Source organism: Boleophthalmus pectinirostris, unplaced genomic scaffold, assembly GCF_026225935.1.
Source record: "Boleophthalmus pectinirostris isolate CB_2022bp ecotype Guang Dong unplaced genomic scaffold, ASM2622593v1 HiC_scaffold_19, whole genome shotgun sequence".
Taxonomy (NCBI): domain Eukaryota; kingdom Metazoa; phylum Chordata; class Actinopteri; order Gobiiformes; family Gobiidae; genus Boleophthalmus; species Boleophthalmus pectinirostris.
Window position 1 is genome coordinate 43877676 of NW_026571140.1, and position 22298 is coordinate 43899973.

Sequence of the window (22298 nt, forward strand, 5' to 3'; positions counted from 1 at the left end):
AAAGGACTAAACAGGACTAAAAGGACTAAACAAGGACTAAACAAGGACTAAACCAGGACTAAACAAGGACTAAACCAGGACTAAACCAGGACTAAATGAGGACTAAACCAGGACTAAACAGGACTAAACAAGGTCTAAACAAGGACTAAACCAGGACTAAACGAGGACTAAACCAGGACTAAACAAGGTCTAAACAAGGACTAAACCAGGACTAAACGAGGACTAAACCAGGACTAAACAAGGTCTAAACAAGGACTAAACCAGGACTAAACAAGGACTAAACCAGGACTAAACCAAGACTAAATGAAGACTAAACCAGGACTAAACCAGGACTAAACAAGGTCTAAACAAGGACTAAACCAGGACTAAACCAGGACTAAACAAGGTCTAAACAAGGACTAAACCAGGACTAAACGAGGACTAAACCAGGACTAAACAAGGACTAAACCAGGACTAAACCAGGACTAAACAAGGACTAAACCAGGACTAAACCAGGACTAAACCAGGACTAAAGCAGGACTATAGCAGAACTAAACCAGGAATAAACCAGATTCAAATCTGGTCTAAACCTGGTCTAAACCTGGTCTAAAACTGATCTAAACCTGGTCTAAACTTGGTCTAAACTTGGTCTAAACCTGGTCTAAACTTGGTCTAAACTTGGTCTAAACCTGGTCTAAACCTGGTCTAAACTTGGTCTAAACTTGGTCTAAACTTGGTCTAAACTTGGTCTAAATTTGGTCTAAACTTGGTCTAAATTTGGTGCTAAACTTGGTCTAAACCTGGTCTAAACTTGGTCTAAACTTGGTCTAAATTTGGTCTAAACTTGGTCTAAACTTGGTCTAAATTTGGTCTAAACTTGGTCTAAATTTGGTGCTAAACTTGGTCTAAACTTGGTCTAAACTTGGTCTAAATTTGGTCTAAACCTGGTCTAAACTTGGTCTAAACCTGGTCTAAACTTGGTCTAAACTTGGTCTAAACTTGGTCTAAATTTGGTCTAAACTTGGTCTAAATTTGGTGCTAAACTTGGTCTAAACCTGATCTAAACCTGATCTAAACTTGGTCTAAACCTGGTCTAAACTTGGTCTAAACTTGGTCTAAATTTGGTCTAAATTTGGTCTAAACCTGGTCTAAACTTGGTCTAAACCTGGTCTAAACTTGGTCTAAACTTGGTCTAAACTTGGTCTAAACTTGGTCTAAATTTGGTGCTAAACCTGATCTAAACTTGGTCTAAACCTGGTCTAAACTTGGTCTAAACTTGGTCTAAACTTGGTCTAAACTTGGTCTAAACTTGGTCTAACCTGATCTAAACCTGATCTAAACTTGGTCTAAACCTGGTCTAACCTGGTCTAAACCTGGTCTAACCCTGGTCTAACCCTGGTCTAACCCTGGTCTAACCCTGGTCTAACCCGGTCTGGTTTCAGGAGCTGCGTCAGTACTTGTCTGGTCTGGCTGAGCAGTGCAGCGTCTCGGGGACAGACTGCCCCCTGGTGGTGATCCTGGACAATCTGCACCACGTCAGCTCTTTGGGCGAGATCTTCAGCGGCGTCTTCAGCGGCAGCTCCCAGCACAGGTCTGGATCTTCACACGCGGCTTCAGTTTATTTACACTTTTACTTCGTGATGTCGTGTTGTGGCTTCGTTCAGAAGGTTTGACGTGGTCCTGGACGGGGCCAAATATTCTGACAAATTCATTTAAATGAACCTTTAATGTCTCAGTTGTGTTTCAGTTGATCCACATGTTCTGTCCTGCGTTCTTCTTGTTCTTTCTTCTTGTTCTTTCTTCTTGTTCTTCTTCTTGTTCTTTTCTTCTTTCTTCTTGTTCTTTCTTCTTGTTCTTTCTTCTTGTTCTTTCTTCTTTCTTCTTGTTCTTTCTTCTTGTTCTTTCTTCTTGTTCTTGTTCTTTGTTCTTGTTCTTTCTTCTTGTTCTTTGTTCTTGTTCTTTGTTCTTGTTCTTTCTTGTTCTTTCTTCTTGTTCCTTGTTCTTTCTTCTTTCTTCTTTCTTCTTGTCCTTTCTTCTTTTTCTTTCTTCTTGTTCTTTCTTCTTGTTCTTTCTTCTTTCTTCTTGTTCTTCTTCTTGTTCTTTCTTCTTGTTCTTTGTTCTTTGTTCTTTCTTCTTGTTCTTTCTTCTTGTTCTTGTTCTTTGTTCTTTTCTTCTTTCTTCTTTGTTCTTTCTTCTTGTTCTTTGTTCTTGTTCTTTCTTCTTTCTTCTTGTTCTTTGTTCTTTGTTCTTTCTTCTTGTTCTTTGTTCTTGTTCTTTGTTCTTTGTTCTTGTTCTTTGTTCTTGTTCTTTCTTCTTGTTCTTCTTGTTCTTGTTCTTGTTCTTTGTTCTTGTTCTTGTTCTTTGTTCTTGTTCTTTCTTCTTTGTTCTTTGTTCTTTGTTCTTTCTTCTTGTTCTTTGTTCTTTGTTCTTGTTCTTTGTTCTTGTTCTTTGTTCTTTGTTCTTTGTTCTTGTTCTTTGTTCTTGTTCTTTGTTCTTGTTCTTGTTCTTTGTTCTTGTTCTTGTTCTTTGTTCTTTGTTCTTGTTCTTTGTTCTTGTTCTTTGTTCTTGTTCTTTCTTCTTTGTTCTTTGTTCTTTGTTCTTTGTTCTTGTTCTTTTCTTCTTGTTCTTTGTTCTTTGTTCTTGTTTTTGTTCTTTTCTTTGTTCTTTGTTCTTGTTCTTTGTTCTTTGTTCTTGTTCTTGTTCTTTGTTCTTGTTCTTGTTCTTGTTCTTGTTCTTGTTCTTTCTTCTTTCTTCTTTTTCTTTGTTCTTCTTTTCTTTCTTGTTCTTTGTTCTTTGTTTTTGTTCTTTGTTCTTGTTCTTTGTTCTTGTTCTTTGTTCTTTGTTCTTTGTTCTTGTTCTTTGTTCTTGTTCTTTGTTCTTGTTCTTTGTTCTTGTTCTTGTTCTTTGTTCTTGTTCTTTGTTCTTTGTTCTTGTTCTTTGTTCTTGTTCTTTGTTCTTGTTCTTTGTTCTTCTTCTTGTTCTTTGTTCTTTGTTCTTGTTCTTTGTTCTTGTTCTTGTTCTTCTTGTTCTTTGTTCTTTGTTCTTGTTCTTTGTTCTTGTTCTTTGTTCTTTGTTCTTTGTTCTTGTTCTTTGTTCTTGTTCTTTGTTCTTGTTCTTTGTTCTTTGTTCTTGTTCTTTCTTCTTGTTCTTTCTTCTTGTTCTTGTTTGAGGTTTGAGTTCTGTTTTCACTGCTCTGTGCTGATTATTCACAGTGTTGGGAAGTTTACTTTTAAAATGTAATCCCCTACAGATTACAGATTACAGATTACAGATTACATCCCCCAAAATGTAGTTTGTAACGGAATCCATTAAATTACTTAAAGTGAGTAATGTAATCTGAATACTTTGGATTACTTGATTTTGTCATGTTTTTAGTTTAGTCCTGGTTTTAGTCCTGGTTAGTTTTAGTTTAGTTCTAGTTTAGTTCTAGTTTAGTCCTGGTTTAGTTCTAGTTTTAGTCCTGGTTTAGTCCTAGTTTAGTTCTAGTTTAGTCCTGGTTTAGTTCTAGTTTTAGTCCTGGTTTAGTCCTAGTTTAGTTCTGGTTTTAGTCCTGGTTTAGTCCTGGTTTAGTTCTAGTTTTAGTCCTGGTTTAGTCCTAGTGTAGTTCTAGTTTAGTCCTGGTTTAGTTCTAGTTTTAGTCCTGGTTTAGTCCTAGTTTAGTTCTGGTTTTAGTCCTGGTTTAGTCCTAGTTTAGTTCTAGTTTAGTCCTGGTTTAGTTCTAGTTTTAGTCCTGGTTTAGTCCTAGTTTAGTTCTAGTTTAGTCCTGGTTTAGTTCTAGTTTTAGTCCTGGTTTAGTCCTAGTTTAGTTTTGGTTTTAGTCCTGGTTTAGTTCTAGTTTAGTCCTGGTTTAGTCCTGGTTTAGTCCTAGTTTAGTCCTGGTTTAGTCCTGGTTTAGTTCTAGTTTTAGTCCTGGTTTTAGTCCTGGTTTAGTCCTAGTTTAGTTCTAGTTTAGTCCTGGTTTAGTTCTAGTTTTAGTCCTGGTTTAGTCCTAGTTTAGTCCTGGTTTTAGTCCTAGTTTAGTTCTAGTTCAGTCCTGGTTTAGTTCTAGTTCAGTCCTGGTTTAGTTCTAGTTTTAGTCCTGGTTTTAGTCCTAGTTTAGTTCTAGTTTAGTCTGTTTAGTTTAGTTTAGTCTGGTTTAGTCTGGTTTAGTTCTAGTTTAGTCCTGGTTTAGTTCTAGTTTTAGTCCTGGTTTAGTCCTAGTTTAGTTCTAGTTTAGTCCTGGTTTAGTTCTAGTTTAGTCCTGGTTTAGTCCTGGTTTAGTCCTAGTTTAGTCCTGGTTTTAGTCCTGGTTTAGTTCTAGTTTAGTCCTGGTTTTAGTCCTGGTTTAGTCCTAGTTTAGTTCTAGTTTAGTCCTGGTTTAGTTCTAGTTTTAGTCCTGGTTTAGTCCTAGTTTAGTCCTGGTTTTAGTCCTAGTTTAGTTCTAGTTTAGTCCTGGTTTAGTTCTAGTTCAGTCCTGGTTTAGTTCTAGTTTTAGTCCTGGTTTTAGTCCTAGTTTAGTTCTAGTTCAGTCCTGGTTTAGTTCTAGTTTTCAGTCCTGGTTTAGTCTTGGTTTAGTTCTAGTTCAGTCCTGGTTTAGTTCTAGTTTAGTCCTGGTTTTAGTCCTGGTTTAGTTCTAGTTCAGTCCTGGTTTAGTTCTAGTTTAGTAGTCCTGGTTTTAGTCCTGGTTTAGTCTAGTTTAGTCCTGGTTTTAGTCCTGGTTTAGTTCTAGTTTAGTCCTGGTTTTAGTCCTGGTTTAGTCCTAGTTTAGTTCTAGTTTTAGTCCTGGTTTAGTTCTAGTTTAGTCCTGGTTTAGTCCTAGTTTAGTCCTGGTTTTAGTCCTAGTTTAGTTTTAGTTTAGTCCTGGTTTAGTTCTAGTTCAGTCCTGGTTTAGTTCTAGTTTAGTCCTGGTTTAGTTCTAGTTCAGTCCTGGTTTAGTCTTGGTTCAGCCCAAAATGTGAAAACAGTTAAATCCCTCTGTTTAATCCATTTATTTGAACAAAGTAACTGTAATCCAATTCCCACTCACTGAAACAGTAACTGTAACTGAATACAGTTACTCATCATTTGTACTCTGATTACTTCACTCTGGTACATGTAATCTGTTACTCCCCAACACTGATTATTCATTACTGATTATTTATTCTGACGTGTGCTTCAAAAATGTCACTTTTCAACAAATAAAAAAAGAATAAAATCGCTGTGAATTTGCTGCTTTGAATTAAAAATGGACCCGTTTGTGTTTCAGTCCGTACATCATCGGGACCATGAGCCAAGCCACGACGTCTGCCCCAAACCTGCAGCTGCACCACAACTTCAGGTACAAATCTGATCCGTGTGTCGTTCCTTCATTCGTTTTTCAATGTTTTATTTATTTTATTTATTTATTTTTTTTATTTGGGTCACATGTATATTTTGACATTAATTCATAAACAGTCATATTTAACATATACAGACCAAAAAGGTGCAGGCTGAAGCTTAAGCTTATTCTGCCTTTACCCTTTATTCCTTTGTCAGAGCTTCATCTTGACACCAGTTCATCTTCATAAATACAGCAGGAAGAAACAAACTAATCAGTAACAGAACAACAAAGTTCTACAGCACAAACTAAGTCTCATGTTTCATGTTTCTGTCCAGAGTTAAACATTTAAACTTCTTTATGAAGTGAAAGAAAGTGGTGCACAATTTGAGGTTTTCTGTCCAGTTCTTCCACAGCTCCAGCACTTTAACAGATTTACAAAATTTCATAATGTTTGTTCTGATTTTCTTTTTAATAAACATGGTCGTGCCTCTGAGCTCGTATCGGCTCTTTCGGATTTTGAACATGTTCTGTAACGATTTCGACAGGAGATTGTTGTTTACTTTGAACATGATTTTAAGAGTGTACAGGTCGACTAAATCATAAAATTTCAGCGTTTGAAGGTTTATAAATAATGCATTGGTTGGTTCGTTATAAGTTCATAATGTTTTTGCTCTTATTGCCTTTTTTTGCAGGTAAAGATTGGCTTTGTATTCGTCTTATATGTATTGCCCCAAATCTCAATACCGTAGTTTATGTCGGGCATCACCAGCGAGTTCTATATAATAAAAAGACTGTTTTTATCTAGGGTATGTCTATATTTAAAACCAAAAATAAGAAAAAATCTACAGTTTCAGATAATGATTCGTTTTTTCAGTTTTCGATTTTGTGTTTAAATGAAAAATGGAAAAAAACGGATAACGGACGTTTCCCGTTTACGTGACGTCTTTGACTGTGATGTCGGACTGAACCAGGACTGACCCAGGTCCGGGACCAGACCGGGACCAGACCGAGACTGACACCAGGACTGAGACCAAGACCAGGCCGGGACCAGGACCAAACTGGAGGCTCAGAGCCCACAGCAGGTCCCGGTCTGGTCCCGCTCTGGTCCCGCTCTGGTCCCGGTCTGGTCCCGGTCTGGTCCCGCTCTGGTCCCGGTCTGGTCCCGCTCTGGTCCCGGTCTGGTCCCGGTCTGGTCCGGTCTGGTTCCGCTCTGGTCCCGGTCTGGTCCCGGTCTGGTCCCGGTCTGGTCCCGCTCTGGTCCCGCTCTGGTCCCGCTCTGGTCCCGGTCTGCTCTGGTCCCGGTCTAGTCCCGGTCTAGTCCGCTCTGGTCCCGGTCCCGGTCTGGTCCCGGTCTATGGTCCCGGTCTGGTCCCGGTCTGGTCCCGCTCTGGTCCCTCTGGTCCGGTCTGGTCCCCTGGTCCCGCTCTGGTCCCCTCTGGTCCCGGTCTGGTCCCGGTCTGGTCCCGCTCTGGTCCTGCTCTGGTCCGGTCTGGTCCGTCTGGTCCCGGTCTGGTCCCGGTCTGGTCCCGCTCTGGTCCCGGTCTGGTCCCGGTCTGGTCCGGTCTGGTCCCGCTCTGGTCCCGGTCTGGTCCCGGTCTGGTCCCGGTCCCGGTCTGTCCCGGTCTGGTCCCGGTCTAGTCCCGCTCTGGTCCCGGTCTGGTCCCGGTCTGGTCCCGGTCTGGTCCCGGTCTAGTCCCGCTCTGGTCCCTCTGGTCCCGGTCTGGTCCCGCTCTGGTCCCGCTCTGGTCCCGGTCTGGTCCCGCTCTGGTCCCGGTCTGGTCCCGGTCTGGTCCCGGTCTGGTCCCGCTCTGGTCCCGGTCTGGTCCCGGTCTGGTCCCGGTCTGGTCCCGGTCTGGTCCCGCTCTGGTCCGGTCTGGTCCCGGTCTGGTCCCGCTCTGGTCCGGTCTGGTCCCGGTCTGGTCCCGGTCTAGTCCCGCTCTGGTCCTGGTTCAGTCACTGAAGTCACGTAAACGGGAAACGTCCGTTATCCATTTTTTTTCCATTTTTCATTTAAACATAAAATCGAAAACTGAAAAAACGAATCATTATCAGTTTTTTTTCATTTTGGTTTTGGAGACAAATAATGAAGAAAACTGTTGGTTTTTCATTTTCTTATTTTTGGTTTTATATTGAAAAACAAATGAACGACACACAGATCACTCTGTCTTTCAAACTATTTCTTCCAAAAACTGAAATATAAAGTTATTTAATGTCTGCATATTTGTTAACTGTATTTTTCAGACTATAAGGAGCACTTAAAATCCTGTATATTTTTTTAAATCTACTGTGTGTCTTATAATCCGGTGCCTTATGTATTAATTCTAGTTGTTTTTATTGACCTTGAACCAGTTTTCTGTGGCACACGGAGCTCAAAAATCTGTCACAATGTTTTAGTACAACTTTAGTGACGAAGTCATGTCCTTTAATCTGGACACAAGGAAAGAGCTGTTTTTAGTTTATGCAAATGAGTCATGTGGTTTTAAGTTTAGTTTGTGTAAAACATAAACAAATGCGTCAAAACTGAATTAAACACATTATTACTCAATGTATATTTGACTCGTCCTTGTAGGAAAAAAAAAAAAACAAACTTAAATGATCCACCCACGTTCACATTCATAAAACACATTCACCAAAACAGAGAGGAAACACCGAGCGAATGACACCACGATCTGTCCATGGATCGTGGACGTCTGGACTGAAGGATCAGACTCAAGTGTCGTCCGTTTGTTTCACTTAAAGGTTGAATAGAGGATTTTCCAAGGAAGGAGAATCCAGCGACTGTTTGTCCTTTGTCAAATGTTGCTCCTGCGTGAAACCCCCCCCCCCCCCCCCCCCCCCCCCACAGCTCCTACGGAGAAACGCCTCCTCCCGCCTCCTCACTTACGCCACAAACAGGTTTGTTTAGAAAACAAGTCCTCATCGCTGCACATGACTTGTAAACAACTAACTACAGTGTTGGTTAGACAAGACGGAGAAGTGAGGAGCGGGGGGAGGGGGGCGGAGATTCAGTGCGAATGAAGTCCTAGTTTAGTCCTGGTTAGTCCTGGTTTAGTCCTGGTTCAGTCCAGTCAACACGCAGCAGCAGGCGGACTTTTTCTTTGCCTTGAAAATGACGTTTTCAGACACAGGATATCACATTCGTGTCCTGAAAAACATTTGTCTCCCTCTTGGAAATAAAGTAAGTTTTCATAATCAGCAGAAGTTTCCTGTCCAGGAGTAATTTGTGGACCAGTGGTTCAGTCTTTAGACTCTTCGTCTGCTTCAGTCGCGCCATCGCTGGAATGAATCTCCAAGAATCACCTTAGTTTGTCTTCGCTGCTTTTCCCCTTGTCTTCTTCTTTCACCTCAAAAACGGACTTTCTTTTGCGGCGAACTGCTCCTGGATTCTTGTCGCCATCGCAACAAACTTTGTGCGAACTGCGAGGAAGATATAGGTCAAAAAAAGCCTCTAAGAACTGTTGCGTTGGTGGAGTAAACAGCGTCTGTGCGTCTTGCGTCTGTGGACTGTGTGACAGTCGTACATAAACCACGTACCGGCGGCGCAGGCAAGTCAGTTACACTAGAAACGTAGGGAGTTTGATTGACAGCCTGTCAGCTCACAGATAACGAGGCAGTGTCGTTATCTATTGGCAAATGTTTAGCCCCACCACGTCCAGAGTTGATGAATTTTTATTCTCTTTTTTTTGGTCATCATAATTACAAGGCGACTGCATCTATAATCTATCACTGACAATTTGAAACTAAAAAAATCCTCCATACAAACTTTAATGCTCCTTATGATCCAGTGCAACTTATGTCTGAAAATGGACGAGAGAATTCAACATTCTTGATATTGCACCTTATAATCCAAAAAAACAGGGTAATCCTTCTAATAATAATGTTGAGTTTGTCTTGAGCTGAAATTGAACTAAAATATTTCTAAAACTCTGTCTCTAACGGAGCTGTGTGTGTTGTGTTTGTGTTGTTGTTCAGGTGGGTGCTCTGTGCCAACCACACTGAGCCCGTCAAGGGTTTCCTGGGCAGGTTCCTCCGGAGGAAGCTCCTGGAGACCGAGATCCAGAGCCGGACCCGAGACCCAGACCTGGTCCGGATCGTGGACTGGATCCCCCGGGTCTGGCACCACCTCAACCGCTTCCTGGAGACGCACAGCTCCTCTGACGTCACCATCGGTACGAACGCACAGCACAACACACTTCTACTGATTTAAAGCCGCACTCTGTCACTTTTTTGGTGAAGGCTCCATCAAAAGCTTTTTTTAATGGAGCGTTACAAGTTCCAGGTCAGATCTGTGGAGAGGCGAACCCGACTCACAGTCAGAATGTCTGTTTTTCTAGGTATTTTTGAGCGATAAAACCACAGTCCAGGTTTAATCCTGGTCCAGTCCTGGTTTAGTCCTGGTCCAGTCCTGGTTCAGTTCTAGTGGAGTCCTGCCTTAACCCTGATTTAGTTCTGGTTTAGACCTGGTTTGGTCCTAGTTTAGTCCTAGTCCTGGTCTAGTTAGTCCTGGTTCTAGTCCTGGTCTAGTTTAGTCCTGGTTAGTCCTAGTCCTAGTTTAGTCCTGGTTTAGTCCTGGTGGTTAGTCCTGGTCTAGTCCTGGGTCTAGTTTAGTCCTGGTCTAGTCCTGGTCCTGGTTAGTCCTGGTCTAGTCTGGTCTAGTCCTGGTCTAGTCCTGGTCCTAGTCTGGTCTAGTCCTGGTCTAGTCCTGGTCTAGTCCTGGTCTAGTCCTGGTCTAGTCCTGGTCTAGTCCTGGTCTAGTCTGGTCTAGTCCTGGTTTAGTCCTGGGTCCTAGTCCTAGTCCTGGTCTAGTCCTGGTCTAGTCCTGGTCTAGTCCTGGTCTAGTCCTGGTCTAGTCCTGGTCCGGTCCTGGTCCTAGTCCTGGTCTAGTCTAGTTTGTGGTTCTGGTTTGTGGTTGTGGTTTTTCTTCCTGATCATAACGTCGCTGTGTCTCTGGATACTCGTCTCTGATTGGTTGACGCGTCGTGTCTGATGCGAAAAGTTCAGCATTTTCAACTTCTGACTCCGACACCCTGGACACGCGCCGACGGCAGATCTGCGCTGACGACCGAAGACGCGCCGCAAAAACGCAGGACGGCGAGGACTTTAGATAGAAACGTGACGCTGCGACGCTCCGTCTGAACAGACCTTTACTCACACTGAATTCACACTGTCCTTCCGCTGTCCCCATAGGGTCTTTTTCTGTGTAAAAGCTCCTGTCCCTGTCCTTCAGACCTGTTGTGAGATGTGTACAAGTGTGAAAGTGTACAAGTGTGAAAGTGTAAAAGTGTACAAGTGTGAAAGTGTGAAAGTGTGAAAGTGTACAAGTGTGAAAGTGTGAAAGTGTACAAGTGTGAAAGTGTGAAAGTGTAAAAGTGTGAAAGTGTAAAAGTGTAAAAGTGTAAAAGTGTAAAAGTGTGAAAGTGTGTGTGAAAGTGTAAAAGTGTAAAAGTGTAAAAGTGTGAAAGTGTAAAAGTGTAAAGTGAAAGTGTGAAAGTGTAAAAAGTGTGAAAAGTGTAAAAGTGTAAAAGTGTAAAAAAAAGTGTGTAAAGTGTAAAAGTGTAAAAGTGTAAAAGTGTGAAAGTGTAAAAGTGTGAAAGTGTAAAAGTGTGAAAGTGTGAAAGTGTAAAAGTGTGAAAGTGTGAAAGTGTGAAAAGTGAAAGTGTGAAAGTGTAAAAGTGTAAAAGTGTAAAAGTGTGAAAGTGTAAAAGTGTGAAAGTGTGAAAGTGTAAAGTGTAAAAGTGTGTAAAGTGTGTAAAAAGTGTAAAAAGTGTGAAAAAGTGTAAAAGTGTAAAAGTGTGTAAAAGTGTAAAAAAAAGTGTAAAAGTGTGAAAGTGTGAAAGTGTAAAAGTGTAAAAAAGTGTAAAAAAAGTGTGGAAAAAGTGTAAAAGTGTAAAAGTGTGTAAAAGTGTGAAAGTGTAAAAGTGTAAAAGTGTGAAAGTGTGAAAGTGTAAAAGTGTGAAAGTGTAAAAGTGTAAAAGTGTGAAAGTGTAAAAAAAAAGTGTAAAAGTGTGTAAAAGTGTAAAAAAGTGTAAAAGTGTGTAAAAGTGTAAAAAAGTGTAAATGTGTGTGTAAAAGTGTAAAAAAAAAAAAGTGTAAAAGTGTAAAAAAAAAAAGTGTAAAAGTGTGAAAGTGTGTGAAAGTGTAAAAGTGTGAAAGTGTGGAAAAAGTGTGAAAGTGTAAAAGTGTGAAAGTGTAAAAGTGTAAAAGTGTGAAAGTGTAAAAGTGTAAAAGTGTAAAAGTGTAAAAGTGTAAAAGTGTGAAAAGTGTGAAAGTGTAAAAAGTGTGAAAGTGTAAAAGTGTAAAAGTGTAAAAGTGTGAAAAGTGTAAAAGTGTGAAAGTGTGTAAAAGTGTAAAAAAGTGTGAAAAGTGTGAAAAGTGTGAAAGTGTGAAGTGAAAGTGTAAAAAAGTGTAAGTGTAAAAGTGTGTAAAAGTGTAAAAAAAGTGTAAAAGTGTAAAAGTGTGAAAGTGTAAAAGTGTAAAAAGTGTGAAAAGTGTGAAAGTGTGAAAGTGTGAAAGTGTAAAGTGTGAAAGTGTAAAAGTGTGAAAGTGTAAAAGTGTGAAAAGTGTGAAAAAGTGTGAAAAAAAAAGTGTAAAAAAAGTGTGTTAAAAGTGTGTAAAGTGTAAAAAGTGTAAAAGTGTAAAAGTGTGAAAAGTGTGAAAAGTGTGAAGTGTAAAAGTGTAAAAGTGTGAAAGTGTGAAAGTGTAAAAGTGTGAAAGTGTGAAAGTGTGTAAAAGTGTGAAAGTGTAAAAGTGTAAAAGTGTGTAAAAGTGTGAAAGTGTGAAAGTGTAAAAAGTGTGAAAGTGTGTAAAAAAGTGTAAAAGTGTGAAAGTGTAAAAGTGTGTAAAAAAAGTGTAAAAGTGTAAAAGTGTGAAAGTGTAAAAGTGTGAAAGTGTAAAAGTGTGAAAGTGTAAAAAAAAGTATAAAAGTGTGTAAAAGTGTTAAAAGTGTAAAAGTGTGTAAAAGTGTAAAAGTGTGAAAGTGTGAAAAAGTGTGAAAGTGTGAAAGTAAAAAAAGTGTAAAAGTGTGTAAAAGTGTAAAAGTGTAAATGTGTGAAAGTGTAAAAAAAAGTGTAAAAGTGTAAAAAAAAGTGTAAAAGTGTGAAAGTGTGTGAAAGTGTGAAAGTGTGGAAAAAGCGTGAAAGTGTAAAAGTGTGAAAGTGTAAAAGTGTGAAAGTGTGAAAAAGTGTAAAAGTGTGAAAGTGTAAAAGTGTGAAAGTGTAAAAGTGTAAAAAAAGTGTGAAAGTGTGAAAGTGTTAAAAAGTGTGTTAAAAGTGTGTGTAAAGTGTAAAAAGGTGTAAAAGTGTGTAAAAGTGTAAAGTGTTAAAAGTGTAAAAGTGTAAAAAAAGTGTAAAAGTGTGAAAGTGTGAAAAAAGTGTGAAAAAAAGTGTAAAAGTGTGTAAAAGTGTGTAAAAGTGTGAAAGTGTGAAAAAGTGTGAAAAAGTGTAAAAAAGTGTAAAAGTGTGAAAAGTGTGAAAGTGTAAAAGTGTGAAAGTGTAAAAAAAGTGTAAAAGTGTGAAAGTGTGAAAAAGTGTGAAAGTGTAAAAGTGTGAAAGTGTGAAAAAGTGTGAAAGTGTAAAAAGTGTGAAAGTGTGTAAAAGTGTGAAAGTGTGAAAGTGTGAAAAAGTGTAAAAGTGTGAAAGTGTGAAAGTGTAAAAGTGTAAAAGTGTGTAAATGTGTAAAAGTGTAAAAGTGTGAAAGTGTAAATGTTTTGGTCCCTGCAGGTCCTCGTCTGTTCTTGTCCTGCCCCATGGATGTGGAAGGGTCCAGGGTTTGGTTCACTGACCTCTGGAACTACTCCATCATCCCCTACATGCTGGAGGCCGTACGAGAAGGACTACAGGTGAGAGACCTGGACTAGACCTGGACTAGACCTGGTTCAGTCCTGGTTTTAGTCCTGGTTTAGTCCTAGTTTAGACCTATTTTAGACCTGGTTTAGTCCTGGTTCAGTCCTGGTTTTAGTCCTGATTTTAGTCCTGGTTTTAGTCCTGGTTTAACCCTAGTTTAGACCTGTTTTAGATCTGTTTTAGTCCTGGTTTAGTCCTGGTTTTAGTCCTGGTTTTAGTCCTGGTCTAGTCCTAGTTTAGACCTGTTTTAGATCTGTTTTAGACCTGGTTTAGTCCTGGTTCAGTCCTGGTTTTAGTCCTGGTTTAGTCCTAGTTTAGACCTGTTGTAGACCTGGTTGAGTCCTGGTTCTGGTCCTCAGCTGTACGGGCGGCGGGCGGTCTGGGAGGACCCGTGTGCCTGGGTTCTGGACTCGTACCCGTGGGCGTCGGCGCCGGTGGACTGGCCTCCGCTGCTGCAGCTCAGACCCGAGGACGTGGGCTTCGACGGGTACAGCGCCCCCCGAGAGAGCACCCGCAAGGAGGCGCCCCAGAGCGACAGCGACCCCGACCCCCTGGTGAGACCCACGACTCTGGTCCGGACGCGAGCTCCGGTCCGGACGCGAGCTCCGGTCCGGACCAAAACATCCGGGACTGTGTCAGGGTTGCAAAAAAACAAAAACTAATTTTTACACAAATCAAGAGGAAATTTGAGAAAAAAACATGAAAAATATGTTGAAAATTACAGAAACTATTTAGGTTCAGTCCTGTTCTAGTCCTGGTTTAGTCCTGGTTCAGTCCTGGTTCAGTCCTGGTTTAGTCCTGGTTTAGTCCTGGTCTAGTCCTGGTTTAGACCTGGTTTAGTCCTGGTTCAGTCCTGGTCTAGTCCTGGTTTAGTCCTGGTCTAGACCTGGTTTAGTCCTGGTTCAGTCCTGGTTCAGTCCTGGTTTAGTCCTGGTTCAGTCCTGGTTCAGTCCTGGTTCAGTCCTGGTTTAGTCCTGGTTTTAGTCCTGGTTCAGTCCTGGTTTAGTCCTGGTTTTAGTCCTGGTTTCAGTCCTGGTTTAGTCCTGGTTTAGTCCTGGTTAGACCTGGTTTAGACTGGTTTAGTCCTCCTGGTTTAGAAGTCCTAGTCCTGTTTAGTCCTGGTTTAGACTTTAGTCCTGGTTTAGTCCTGGTTTAGTCCTGTTTTAGACCTGGTTTAGTCCTGGTTAGACCTGACCTGGTTAGTCCTGGTTTAGTCCTGGTCTAGTCCTGTTTTAGTCCTAGTCTAGTCCTGGTTTAGTCTTGGTTTAGTCCTGTTTTAGTCCTAGTCTAGTCCTGGTTTAGTCCTGGTTTAGACCTGGTTTAGTCCTGGTTTAGACCTGGTTTAGACCTGGTTTAGTCCTGGTTTAGTCCTGGTTTAGACCTGGTTTAAGTCCTGGTTAGACCTGGTTTAGTCCTGGTTTTAGTCCTGGTTTAGACCTGGTTTAGACCTGGTTCAGTCCTGGTTTAGACCTGGTTTAGTCCTGGTTTAGACCTGGTTTAGTCCTGGTTTAGTCCTGGTTTAGACCTGGTTCAGTCCTAGTTTAGTCCTGGTTTAGTCCTGTTTTAGTCCTAGTCTAGTCCTGGTTTAGACCTGGTTTAGTCCTGTTTTAGTCCTAGTCTAGTCCTGGTTTAGTCCTGGTTTAGTCCTGGTTTAGTCCTGGTTTAGACCTGGTTCAGTCCTGGTTTAGTCCTGTTTTAGTCCTGTTTTAGTCCTGGTTTAGACCTGGTTTAGACCTGGTTCAGTCCTGGTTTAGCCCTGTTTTAGACCTGGTTTAGACCTGGTTTAGTCCTGGTTTAGACCTGTTTAGTCCTAGTCTAGTCCTGGTTTTAGACCTGGTTTTAGTCCTGTTTTAGTTCCTAGTTAGTCCTGGTTTAGACCTGGTTTTAGTCCTGTTTTAGTCCTGGTTTAGCCTGGTTTAGTCCTGGTTTAGTCCCTGGTTTAGACCTGGTTGGTTAGTTTACCTGGTTTAGACCTGGTTTAGTCCTGGTTTAGTCCCTGGTTTTAGACCTGGTTTAGACCTGTTTTAGTCCTAGTCTAGTCCTGGTTTAGACCTGGTTTAGTCCTGTTTTAGTCCTAGTCTAGTCCTGGTTTAGTCCTGGTTTAGTCCTGGTTTAGTCCTGGTTTAGACCTGGTTTAGTCCTGTTTTAGTCCTAGTCTAGTCCTGGTTTAGACCTGGTTTAGTCCTGTTTTAGTCCTAGTCTAGTCCTGGTTTAGTCCTGGTCTAGTCCTGTTTTAGTCCTAGTCTAGTCCTGGTTTAGTCTTGGTTTAGTCCTGTTTTAGTCCTAGTCTAGTCCTGGTTTAGTCCTGGTTTAGACCTGGTTTAGTCCTGGTTTAGACCTGGTTTAGACCTGGTTTAGTCCTGGTTTAGTCCTGGTTTAGACCTGGTTAAGTCCTGGTTAAGACCTGGTTTAGTCCTGGTTTAGTCCTGGTTTAGACCTGGTTTAGACCTGGTTCAGTCCTAGTTTAGTCCTGGTTTAGTCCTGTTTTAGTCCTAGTCTAGTCCTGGTTTAGACCTGGTTTAGACCTGGTTCAGTCCTGGTTTAGACCTGGTTTAGTCCTGGTTTAGACCTGGTTTAGTCCTGGTTTAGACCTGGTTTAGACCTGGTTCAGTCCTAGTTTAGTCCTGGTTTAGTCCTGTTTTAGTCCTAGTCTAGTCCTGGTTTAGACCTGGTTTAGTCCTGGTTTAGTCCTGGTTTAGTCCTGGTTTAGACCTGGTTTAGACCTGGTTCAGTCCTGGTTTAGTCCTGTTTTAGTCCTGGTTTAGTCCTGGTTTAGACCTGGTTTAGACCTGGTTTAGTCCTGGTTTAGTCCTGGTTTAGACCTGGTTTAGACCTGGTTCAGTCCTGGTTTAGTCCTGTTTTAGTCCTGGTTTAGTCCTGGTTTAGACCTGGTTTAGACCTGGTTTAGTCCTGGTTTAGACTTGGTTTAGACCTGGTTTAGTCCTGGTTTAGTCCTGGTTTAGACCTGTTTTAGTCCTGGTTTAGTTTAGTCCTGGTTTAGACCTGGTTTAGACCTGGTTTAGTCCTGGTTTAGACCTGGTTTAGACCTGTTTTAGTCCTGGTTTAGTCTAGTCCTGGTTTAGACCTGGTTTAGACCTGTTTTAGTCCTAGTCTAGTCCTGGTTTAGACCTGGTTTAGTCCTGGTTTAGTCCTGGTTTAGTCCTGGTTTAGACCTGGTTCAGTCCTGGTTTAGTCCTGTTTTAGTCCTGTTTTAGTCCTGGTTTAGACCTGGTTTAGACCTGGTTTAGTCCTGGTTTAGACCTGGTTTAGACCTGTTTTAGTCCTAGTCTAGTCCTGGTTTAGACCTGGTTTAGTCCTGTTTTAGTCCTAGTCTAGTCCTGGTTTAGACCTGGTTTAGTCCTGTTTTAGTCCTAGTCTAGTCCTGGTTTAGACCTGGTTTAGTCCTGTTTTAGTCCTAGTCTAGTCCTGGTTTAGTCCTGGTTTAGTCCTGGTTTAGTCCTGGTTTAGACCTGGTTTAGTCCTGGTTTAGTCCTGGTTTAGACCTGGTTTAGACCTGGTTTAGTCCTGGTTTAGTCCTGTTTTAGTCCTGGTTTAGACCTGGTTTAGACCTGGTTTAGTCCTGGTTTAGACCTGGTTTAGACCTGTTTTAGTCCTAGTCTAGTCCTGGTTTAGACCTGGTTTAGTCCTGTTTTTAGTCCTAGTCTAGTCCTGGTTCCTGGTTTAGACCTGGTTTAGTCCTGTTTTAGTCCTAGTCTTAGTCCTGGTTTAGACCTGGTTTAGTCCTGGTTTTAGTCCTGGTTTAGTCCTGGTTTAGTAGACCTGGTTTAGTTAGTCCTGGTTTAGTCCTGGTTTAGACCAGTCCTGGTTTAGACCTGGTTTAGTCCTGGTTTAGACCTGGTTTAGACCTGGTTTAGTCCTGGTTTAGACCTGGTTTAGTCCTGGTTTACCTGGTTTACCTGGTTTTAGTCCTGGTTTTAGTCCTGGTTTAGAGTCCTGGTTTAGTCCTGGTTTAGTCCTTGGTTTAGACCTGGTTTACCTGGTTTAGTCCTGGTTTAGACCTGGTTTAGACCTGGTTTTAGTCCTGGTTTTAGTCCTGTTTAGTGTTTAGTCCTGGTTTAGACCTGGTTTAGTCCTGGTTTAGACCTGGTTTAGACCTGGTTTAGTCCTGGTTTAGACCTGGTCTTAGTCCTGGTTTCTTCTGTTTTAGATGAACATGCTGCTGCGTCTGAAAGAAGCCGCCACCTCGTCCAGTCCCCAGAGCTACGACAGCGACAGCACCGGTCACCATGACGACCTGCTCGACCAATCGCTGGAGTCCACGCTTTGAAACCCACCAATCCCGGCAGCCCACTGTTTAAACGCACCAATCGCAACGCCTCCGCCCTCACAGACCATTCAAGAAGCGAAATCCGCCCGGTAACACCTCAACTGTCACCACGACGACCTCCTCGACCAATCACTGGAGTCCACGCTCTCAAACCGACCAATCCCGGCTGCCGAAAAATTTAAACCGACCAATCAGAGCTCTCAGGCCTGTAACTTCAACAAATCACGCGCAGGATCTGTCTTTTCTTGATCCCTGAGGTCTGCTTAAGTTTTATTTGTTACCGTTGGTGACAGAAGACACCTCCATCTCCCCAGACGCTTCCTCCAGTGAGTCTCACGTAACCCCTATTGGTCAACCTGCTGTAAAACTTAAACTCATTTTCAAACTTACAATGACAAATTTAAGATGTGAAGAGCGGGGAGAGACATTCAGCCAGCGCGCGCAACACTGAGGAGGAGCAGCGTCTCTACTCCGAGCTCTCCCTCCGTCTCTCGAAGCTGAAACTAAAATTTTAAAAAACGTGACATTTTGTGGTCGATTTCTAGTGGGTAAGATCTGGTTAGAACTGGACTTTGGACTTGGTGGTCCTGGTCTAGTCCTGGTTCAGATCCTGGTTCTTCACCGGAGACGACGGCGCGTGGACGGGACAACTTTGGTCCAAACGTAGTCCCGGTTTAGTTCTGAATTCGTCACGGAGCGTGATTTGGAAACCTGTGTTTTTTGTGGGTTTTTAACGACAAAGAATCGACGGTGAAGACAGCACAAGAAGGTTTTGGGGTTCGATTCCCGGAGCGTGTACGGAGTTTGCATGTTCTTCCCGTGTCCGGATACCTCTGGGTTCCTCCTCAACCTGCGAACATGCACAATAATCCTCCAGCCGGGACCTGGGCTCAGATCTGGGTCGGGACTGCTCGAGTAACGGGTCAAACGCAGAGGACGGTTTACCTTTAAAAGTCTAACGGTCCTTTTTTTTTTCGGTTTTCGTCGAGGATTCTTTGCTTCGAAACGGACTTTGAAGCAGGTTCCGACGGTCCTCCTCGAGTCCGGGCTCGTGGTGACCCCGGCGTACAAATGTCGAACTGTTTTAGATGTTTTTTAAAATAATAATATTAGACAAAAGTAATTTAAGCTCAGAGTTTCGGGTGCAGGCGCCCTCTTTGGATACAACTGCTGTTCTTAGTTTCACCGCTGTGGCCCTGGAGTCTTTTAGCCCAATGATTTTTACGAAGCACATATCGAACACCGTCGCGTCGTCAGATTTCTATAAAAACTTCATGAACCAGCCATGGACCTGACACCAGCCTCCATCTCCACACTGCCCCCTGTGGTCAGACGAGCGTATTACTCACACGTAAAAGCACAGACTCTCATGTTTAAAGGCCCGTGTTACGCTCTTTTATAATGTCGTTTCCTCATCACAAACAGACCCGGAGTTGTGTTTTGTTTCATTCACGTGGAAAATTTCTCCGATCTGGCCAAGATTTTGAAACTTGTATCAGGTTATGTGTGTGTGGTTTTCTCCAGCAGCTTCGTAAATCTGCCCCATCACCAAATCTTCAACCAACAAACTCCACAAACGATAAACATTCCAACATGAACTATTTATCCACAACGATCAAGAGAAGAAAGAGCAAAACTTAAAGGAAACAACAACGAGCCACATTAGTCACACAACAAACTCAACTCATGTTCTGATCCTGAAGAAAACAGAAGTGTCCAACTCATTTTGTTCCGGGGGTCGTGTCCAAAGTGTCCGGATCAGAAAACTCATGTCATATAAACCCCAAAAATAACAATAAGTTCAAATATTTGTGCAGAGAAACACAAATCTATTACAGAAATCTTTTTGAATTGATGAACTCTTTCTTTTACAAAATATTATAATATTATGAACAACCTGAAACTTTAAGAAAAATACAATTTCAACACAAAATTTTAACATGAACTTGTTTGCATTTCATACAATTTAGTCATGTTTTCTTTTTGCTCCTGAAAAGTGCATCAGTATCAGGCACCGTGAGGAGCTGTTATCTTCAGAATGTCAGTCATGTGTTTGTGTGGTCAGATTTATTTTATTAATGTTCATTACGGAGACTCACAAACGTAGTAACAGTAAATCTATTATTTCTCGTTGCATGTCTGCAGGCACATCTGAGGTTTTGACTGTGAACGGTCTGCGAAAAATAGCAAATTCTGTCTTCAGGTTTTAAAATATAATGAAAATATTTTAGCAGAAAATCATCCGAGGGAGAGCCAGGGTTAGAATTCGTTCGCTCGACTTTTTATCGTTTAACCAGTCGCTGCTGTTTGGTCGTGACGTTTGTAAAGCTCCAAATCCTGTAGGAAGAAGAACAACAACGTCTTTCCCCGAGATCAAATTCACCAAACATTCTCTTTGTTTTAAATCCTCTGGAATCTCGGGAATCGTTGACAACACAGAATGTCTGTCTCTTCTCTGATTGGCTTTAGCCCGAACTCGCACTTCTAGGGTTTTTGCGAAGCGTCTAGTGTTTTCTGATTCCTGACCTGGTCATTAGAGAGAAATTAAACTGAGCAGAGACACTAGACGACACCAGACTGACTAAATATTCACATCATGAAATAGATTTTTTATTGTAACAGTAGAACGAGTTTGAGTGAACAAGTTCCTTCTGTTTTCTTCAGGATCAGAACATGAGTTGAGTTTGTTGTGTGACTAATGTGGCTCGTTGTTGTTTCCTTTAAGTTTTGTTCTTTCTTCTCTTGATCGTTGTGGATAAATTGTTCATGACGAATGTTTTTCTACGGAAGCCCTGAGAGGCAAGAGGGGAAAAAAAGACACGTCATTTGGGCTCTATTTTCTAAGTGTTTTTTTTTTTTCCTTCTTTTTTTTTTTTTGTTGCCACCAACAACATTTTATTTTATTTTATTTTTTATCATTGATGTGGCTGAGAAAACAAAAAACAAAAAAACACAATGAGCTACACTCTGAAGTGTTTATTTTTTTAAATTATTATTATTATTATTATTATTATTATTATTATTATTAGCCACATCAACAATTTAAAAAAACAGTTGTTAGTGCAAAAATATGTATATAATAAAAAATAAATAAATAAAAATAAAAACACTTAGAAATTAGAGCCCAAATGATTAGCCTATTTTTAATTATTTTTTTTAATTTTATTTATTTATTTTTTTCTCTTGCCACTCAGGGCTTCCGTATTTGTCCTTTGTGGAGTTTGTTGGTTGAAGATTTGGTGACACACATTTACACAGAAAAACATTAATCGAAAGTCCCGCAAACCGCGACACTTCCAAACGTTGTGAAAAAACTCTTGATGATAAAGAAAACGTGGGAACATGGAGCCTAATTTTGGAAAAAAAAAAACAATCAAAACCTTAGAAATGAGGGAACAGAGACTCGCTCCCACTTCAAGCACATCGCAGGAGTCCGTTTTGCGTAACATTGGACCTTTAAGTTTGAGATTTTTTATGAAATAATTGTGAAATTTGTCTAAACTCTGAAGTTAAATTTAAATTTGTGTTTTGTAAAACTGCACATCGATCCCCGAGTTTAACTTTGAAGCACAAGTGTCGATGAGAAAAGCACAAGCTCCCAAAAGAAGCACAGACCGACTGAAGCACCAAACTAAAAAAACGTTCTTTTAATTAAAGAGGGGGTATTTTCTGTTACTTCTGCCCCTTTGCTCCCCGCGCTAAGTCACTCCCCCTTCAGAGCGCCACCGCAAAGTCACGGAACTACTGCACGTCACATCAGGTTTGTCAAACTGCTGTGTTTTTTGGGTTTTTTTTTTTGTTTTGTATCATGTTTTTGTGTGTTTACGGAGGATTTTCGTGCGGGAGCATGAGGGACGGAGGCTCAGAACAGATCTCTAGATTACCCAAACCTCTCCAGACATGTTTTTTCCCCCGGACCTCAGCTCTGTGCTCAGGGCGTTTTAGTTCTTCTGATAATCCGTTCTGACGTTGATGCACATTGACTTTAAAGTTGTTCTAAATTTCGGCTGATAAAATTTCTTTAAGACGAGCATTTCGATCTGAAAATAAATCGTTTAAAATAGTTAGAAGAGCGTTAACAGACGCCGCGAACATAATTTGAGCTGTTTTGAAGTTGACCACATCATGATGATTTTAAAAACTGTGGGTTTGTTGGATGCAGATCGTGGACTTTATGAGCAAACCTAATGGCTTTTTTTTTTTTTTGCAATGAAATTAAAGGCGATAAATGAGTCTTAAAGCAGTTTCCCCAAACTTCAACACAATAATTTACATAAGACAGAACAAATGAATGATACAAGTGTTGGTGCTGGTTGTTGCTGGTGTGGAACTTTTTCCAAATCACACGAGTCTTTTTTAAATTCAATGATCATTTATTTTTATCAAACCTTTTTTTTAACTCATTCATATCCACAGTTACTTGAGACAAAAGCTGCTTCAAATTTATCCCCTGAACGTAGAATATTAGCAGCAAAAAGTACGAATTTCATCAGCTTAGATATTTTACATTAAGAAACGACGAAGGAACAACGTTATAAGTTGGAAGAAAGCGCCGAAAAAGTCGCTCTTGTGCCGTGTAATACCCCCTCTTTAATCTGAACTGTGTGTGAGTAAAACGCTTCTGCATCAAACTCCTCATCGTGTCGCGTCCGAGCCGAAGCCGAAACGTCGCCGAAGCCGTTTGGACGTTTGCGTTTTGTCCCGTAGCGTCTCCGCGCTGGACGGACTTTGCCTTACTTTGAACGACGTGCTTTATGTCTCTGAACAGGGCTCCACTTTTACGGAAACAAAAAAAAAACTGAACACGAGAAAGTCCGACACAGAGACGTTTGTACTGAACCCAGGGCTGCACTGCGAAAAACACCTTTATCCACGAAGAAAACCCAGATATTCAACGTTTAATTTGAATTTA

The 22298-nt window shown here is 41.2% G+C and overlaps 1 protein-coding gene across 1 annotated transcript in view; it reads left to right on the top strand.

Moving 5' to 3' along the window:
• Positions 1–18303, top strand: part of nav2a (neuron navigator 2a) — a 107819-nt gene extending 89516 nt beyond the window's left edge. The window contains exons 22-27 of the mRNA XM_055154379.1: positions 1422–1570; positions 5204–5275; positions 9230–9426; positions 12976–13094; positions 13458–13652; positions 17267–18303. Of these exons, the coding sequence (XP_055010354.1) occupies positions 1422–1570; positions 5204–5275; positions 9230–9426; positions 12976–13094; positions 13458–13652; positions 17267–17386 (852 nt within the window). The 3' untranslated portion in view covers positions 17387–18303. The remainder of the gene's footprint in view (positions 1–1421; positions 1571–5203; positions 5276–9229; positions 9427–12975; positions 13095–13457; positions 13653–17266) is intronic.
• Positions 18304–22298: the final 3995 nt, after the last annotated feature.